The sequence below is a fragment of the Ictidomys tridecemlineatus genome, unplaced genomic scaffold (genome assembly GCF_052094955.1).
Source record: "Ictidomys tridecemlineatus isolate mIctTri1 unplaced genomic scaffold, mIctTri1.hap1 Scaffold_87, whole genome shotgun sequence".
Lineage (NCBI taxonomy): Eukaryota > Metazoa > Chordata > Mammalia > Rodentia > Sciuridae > Ictidomys > Ictidomys tridecemlineatus.
In genome coordinates this window covers 519131-524829 of record NW_027526114.1, presented here as the reverse complement: position 1 = coordinate 524829, position 5699 = coordinate 519131, and the positions used below count along the sequence as shown (strand labels likewise).

The following is a 5699-nucleotide window of genomic DNA, read 5'->3' as shown; positions in this document are numbered from 1 at the left end:
AGGAAGGAAGGTTCCTGGGACATAAAGAACCTTTCAAAACATGACTCAACATCTCTACTCCTAAAGTTTTCCTCACCTCTCAATAGCACCGTAGTAAACACATGTGTCTTTGTGGGACATTCCAGATCCAAACTATAATAAACATCAGCTCAAGGTACACAGAAGTCGTTGATAACACAAACAAGATTAAAACTCTTTGTTGAGGTTTCTTGTTCTAGCAGTCAGAGCCTCAGTGTATGATTACTGAGGTTAGCACAGGAAATGTTTAAGAAAAAGTGCAGGATTGGACTGTCACAAAACAGAGCAAAGAGCTCAAAGTTGAAATTGAAGTTAATGGATCTTCTTGGGGGTCATTAGATCTTGGGGTGGTAGGGGTCAATGGGTGGCAAAGGAAAGATGTGGGTGGCTGCTATGATGGATGGGAGAGTGAAAGCAGCAATTAGAACAGTCCACCTCTTGCAGAAGTAGGGTATGGGCTCATGGTGTACCTACAAGTGACATACAGATACACCTTTTAAATCCTCACTAGATCTGAAAAAGCAGAGGAGCTCTAGGCTGAGTGACTAAGTCAGACTGATATGCTGGAGGCCTCTAGATTTGCAGTTCAGTCTTTGTTTGCTCTATGGAGGAAGAGCTGGAAGTAGATTGGCAGAAGATCAGTGAGGACTGTTATTTCACTGAATCACATTTTCAGAAGCTTCTTGGGAGCATCTTTAACCTTTAGAAAAGAAACACGTTATTTCAACCCTCTGAAGAAATCCTACTTCAGTTCTCCTGACCCCTCATCAGTCACTCCCCAATTCATAGCCATGCTCACCTTGGGTCCTGTTTCCCTCCTCTATTATCCAAGGGTCCTGCAGCCTCTACCATCCTCCTCCCTTCTTTCTCACAGACCAGAGTCAGCCCCAGCCCTGCTGTAGGCCTTGGTGTCTCAGGACTGGAGCTGTAATGACTGGATTTGCTCTCTGACTGGGAGCCTGTTCTTCTCTTGATAGGAGGAGCCATAGGACCTGGGAGTGGGGAGAGTCCTGAACAAAGAGAGGAGCCTGGAACCTGGTTCCTGGGCCTTGGTTGCAGACAACATCTTTCTTCCCCCTTCTCCCTCAGCCTCTCCTTACCTGGGAGCAGCAGAGCTCTAAAAGTGACTTGCCCTGCCTACTCCCTCCACTCTGGTTGAGTCAGCTGGAGCATTAGACCCCAGCAGCTGCTCAGCCCCACAAGTCTCTGCAGAGGCTCTGCTCAAGGCAGAGGCTGCTGAGCTGGCTCAGGATCTGGAGTCTGCAGGAGGCTGGGTTCCAGGGTCACAGCCCAAGGGTCAATCCTGGAGTTCTAGGAGTCCCCAGAGAACTGGAACCCTCTGCACTCATCCTAGACAGACTCTACTCTCAGTTTTCCTTCAGCTGCTGGAAATGAGCCTCCAATGAGAATGTAACCCTGAACTCCAGCCTTCCAGGTTGGGCTGGAAAAGACCTTCACTGCTCCCTGTTCTGGCATTAGCCATTGGACCCCCGGCTCTCTCTTATATATATAAACATACATATTACACACTCATATTAGTTGTAGATGGACACTATACCTTTATTTTATGGGTTTATTTTTATGTGGTGCTGGGGATAAAACCCATTGCCTCATATATGCTAGACAAGTGCTTTTCCACTGAGCCACAACCTGGCAGAGGACCCTCTCTTTTTGTCTGTGGGTATGGAGTCCATTCCTCTTTACCTATCAAATGCATCTATTATGCTGCCATTACCCAGGATTAGGTATTTTCCTTTCTGTGTTCCTATTATTTCCACATCATGTACTGCATGCACTACTGTGCCCCTCTCTCACAGAAATATGCTCTGAATCAGATCTGCATGAGCTAAAATCCTTTAGAGTCCACAGGCCAACTTGTACGGTTCCTCCTCTTTCCCATAGGCCCTGACAGGAAGAATTTCTCAGAACTCAGGGCTGAGCATTGCCAAGCTATTGCTACCAGTGAGAGAAGGGAGGCCTGATTCTTCCTTCTCATCTCAGAATGAAAAGGACCAGTCAGAGTGCAGACTGGGACCTTGGGAGTTCACTTTCCTGTCCTCCTTGCTCACACAGCTGCCCCATGTCTCTCTGTCCATTCTGCCCACAGCACCTGTCAGGAAGGTCTGGAGGCCTAGGTGGATGAAGCAGGTGAGGATCCAGAGCAGGACCCAGTGAATAAGGGTGCTGGCTGCAGACTCCTGGAAGACTCTGTCTATGATGGCACTTGAAGGTCCTGAAGTGGAAACACAAGAGATTTAGCCCTAGTTCAGAGCAAAATCTGTGGAGATGCCTGCTCAGCTCCTGCTGCCCCATGTCACTCAGGCAGGCACATAGTTCCTAGACCTCTGCTATGTGGCAGCTGCTGTGACAGGTCATGAGGAGGAGGGAGACAGGAGAAGGGCCATGTGCTTAAGGAGCTCATATAGCTAATGGGAGAATCCTCGATGACCACCCAACTCATCCTTCCTGGTGGCAGAATATGAGGTGACCCATGAGGGTTATGGTGGAGAAGGGTCTCAGGAAATGTCATGTGAAGTGATTCACAAGAATTTCCAAAAAGAGACGAGCAAATGCCAGATGCATGTGCATTGAGGAAGAGGCATTAGGAGGTGAGAAGGGAAAAGATGGGAAGACTATACCTTTGGCTGTTAACCTAGGTGTGACTTTCTCTCTCTCTCTCTCTCTCACACACACACACACACACACACACACACACACACACACACACACGTAGCAGCATCTCATGTGAAGGCAGCTCCCACTCCCCCCCCCTCCTGACAGTTACCTGTTGGCTCCGGCTCCCATTGCACCAAGAACTTCTGAAGCCAGGTTCTACAGTCACCTATTGAGGACCTGTGTAAGAACTCTGTCACCTCCTTGTCATTTTCCCACATTTCTTTCATCCAGTTGGACCCAGAATGCATCTCTCTCCACCTTCTGTTGTCTGAGTCAAAGTGGAGCCACATTTGTCCATTGAAGCCAAAATGCCAGGAGCTGTTGGATTTATGCTGACAACACATCCTGCCCTCCAGGGTGTGCAACCTGCCCCCATCAGAGAGAAATCAGCCTCTTTTCTTAACAAATATTTTGTCCCACAAAATACTACCTTCCCCGGTTTCCTAATCTGGCTGTGTTCTGTCTGCCAGTCCAGCCCTATCTGGGCTTTCTGGAGGGACCAATATCTAATTTTTAAAAAAACATGCACACAATCAATTTCCCTCAACCCACTATCAGCTCTCCTGCCCCTGGGTCATCCTTACTTACCCCTGGCCATGCCATTTTCTGTTTTAATGTCAGCCAGTTGCTGTTTTAGCATATCCCCCATTTCTCTCAGCATGGTGTTTTGCTCTTCCCAGGTGACTGTGGCACTCACTTTCCCTCCCAGGGCACTCAAGGATTTGACCTTGTCCAGCCCACAGTCATAGGAGAGAAAATTCTGGTCCACCTGGGCGTGGACTGTACACCATTGCTGTCCAGGTGCTGCCTTAGAATTGACGGTGAAGTCATAGCAAAGGGAGTGAGTGCCTGTGAGGGAAAGGGGCGGGTTGGGCTGGTGAGAAAGGACCTTTAGGCACCCCCTCCTCATCCTTCTGAAGGGCTGAGCTTGCAGAGCAAGAATGGCCCTTCCCAAGCTGTCTGCTCCACCTGTTTAAGGTGGGCATGTTCCCCTTCTTTGAGGAGGAGGGGACAGCAACCTCATGTCCCAGGACATGGCCCACTTCCCCTCTGCCCTTTGAACAATGCCTACACCCAGCAGCACATCACCTTGCAATGGCCCTGCCAGGCTGTGAGGGGAAGGCCTGCCTGGCAGAGGATGATCAGAAGCAGGAGAAGGGAGTGCACATGCTGGGTTATGGTGGGGCAGTGAGGATGGGATCACAGCTACATGAAGGAGAGTTCATAATTATGGTTCATAGCTTTTAGCTTGAGTGTTAGATGGCACTAGTGCCTCAGGGGATTGCGTTCTTTTGGGTTGGAAAGTGATATCCTACACTGAGTGAAATGGAAAATCTGTAAGTTCAAAGAAAAGTAGTAGAGGAAGGAATCAAAAGTATCCACTTTGAGAATCATAAAAAGGTATATGCCATGTTGCATGTTATACTATAGCCAGAAAAATGCCTAGTCCACTGTGCTTTGTAAGAAAGCCTGGCAGATTCTTGTTATCAATTGTATTTGAAAGTGTCTGGTACCTGAGTCAGACATGGTGGTGCACACCCATAATCCCAGTGGCTTAGGAGGCTAATACAGGAGAATTGCAAGATCAAAGCCAGCCTTAGCAACTGTGAGGAGCTAAGCAACTCAGTGAGACCCTGTCTCTAAATAAAATTCAAAATAGAGCTGGGTATGTGGCTCATTGGTCAAGTGCCCCTGAATTCAATCCCTGGTACCAAATAAAAAGAAAATATCTGTTACGCTAAACCAGAACCAAAATTAGTAGAAAGGAAGAAATAATAAGATCAGAGCAGAGAACAAATAAATGAATTAGACATGAAAAGGCAGCACAAACGATTAATGAAAAAAGGAGCTGCTTCTTCTGAGAACTAAACAGAAATGATAAACCTTATCTGGACTAACTAGGCAAAGGAGAGAGAAGACTCAAATTCAGACAAGAAAAGGGAGACATTGACTCCATAGAAATACAAAGGGTCATTCGAGATTATTAGGAACAAAGATATTCATGTTTGTTATTATTTGCAAAAATTTGGAAGCTAGAATAAATAAACAAATTCCAGATCACTTACACACATATACCTTAACCAAGTTGAATCATGAAGAAATAAATAAAAAAAAAAACCTGAGCACACCAATAAGACATAACAAGATTGAATCAGTAGTAATAGCCTTCCAGCAAAGAAAATCCCAATAAAGAGAGCTTTATTGCTAAGTTCTGCCAAATATTTAAAGAAGAACAGTTTTCAGTTTTCCTTAATTTATTTCCAAAAATATAAGAGAAAAAAATTATTCTAACTACATTTGATAAGATCAGCATTGCCATGATATCAAAACCTAACAACACACAGAGAAACTAATCAAGTAAGTAGGATGCCATCAATTAAAAAGTATCTACACAGCAAGGGACACAGGAGCATAAAGAAAAAGTCTGCACAATGAAAAAATTCTTTGCCACAGTTCCTTTGACAGAAGATTAACATCCAGAATATATAAATATCTCAAAAAACTTATCACCCCAAACTCAAATAACTCAATCTGTAAATGGGCAAAAGAACGAAATAGATATTTCTCTCTCTCTCACACACACACACACACACAAAAAAAACCCACAAATGGCCAAAAAAATATTTAAATAAAATTTTCAATATTTCTAGTATCAGAGAATTATATGGGAGAAATGCAAAATTACACCAAGATTTCATCTCATTCCACTCAGAAGGACAATTATCAAGAATACAGATAATAATAACAAATACTAGTGAGGATGTGGAGAGAAAGGTACACTCACACACTGTTGTTGGGACTGCAGAGTAGTACAACCACTCCAAAGAGCAGTACAGAGATTCCTCCAAAAACTTGAAATAGAACCTCCATACAACTCAGCTATCCCACTCCTTGATCTTTATTTAAAAGAACTAAAATCAGCTTACTGTAGTGTCACAACCACTTTAATGTTTATAGCAGCACAATTCACAATAGCCAAATTATGAAATCAGTCCAGATACCCA

At 44.7% G+C, this 5699-nt stretch overlaps 1 protein-coding gene across 1 annotated transcript; it reads right to left on the bottom strand.

The window, feature by feature from the left end:
- Window positions 1-353: 353 nt before the first annotated feature.
- LOC144374766 (UL16-binding protein 1-like) lies at window positions 354-4221 on the bottom strand. Its single transcript, XM_078037504.1, has 5 exons — window positions 4209-4221; window positions 3279-3543; window positions 2804-3060; window positions 2088-2251; window positions 354-488 (listed from the first exon to the last, which is right to left on the bottom strand). Exons 1-5 carry the CDS (start codon window positions 4219-4221, stop codon window positions 354-356), a joined length of 834 nt encoding a protein of 277 aa, XP_077893630.1.
- Between the last annotated feature and the right edge of the window lie 1478 nt (window positions 4222-5699).

Bases quoted from the DNA above. Each gene is read 5' to 3' on its own strand.
- LOC144374766 (XM_078037504.1), bottom strand. The intron at 2,252-2,803 runs GTAACTGTCAGG...TTTCCACTTCAG, and splicing joins ATGGGAGCCGGAGCCAACAG to GACCTTCAAGTGCCATCATA. The intron at 489-2,087 runs GTGAGCAAGGAG...TGTCACTTGTAG, and splicing joins GAGAGACATGGGGCAGCTGT to GTACACCATGAGCCCATACC.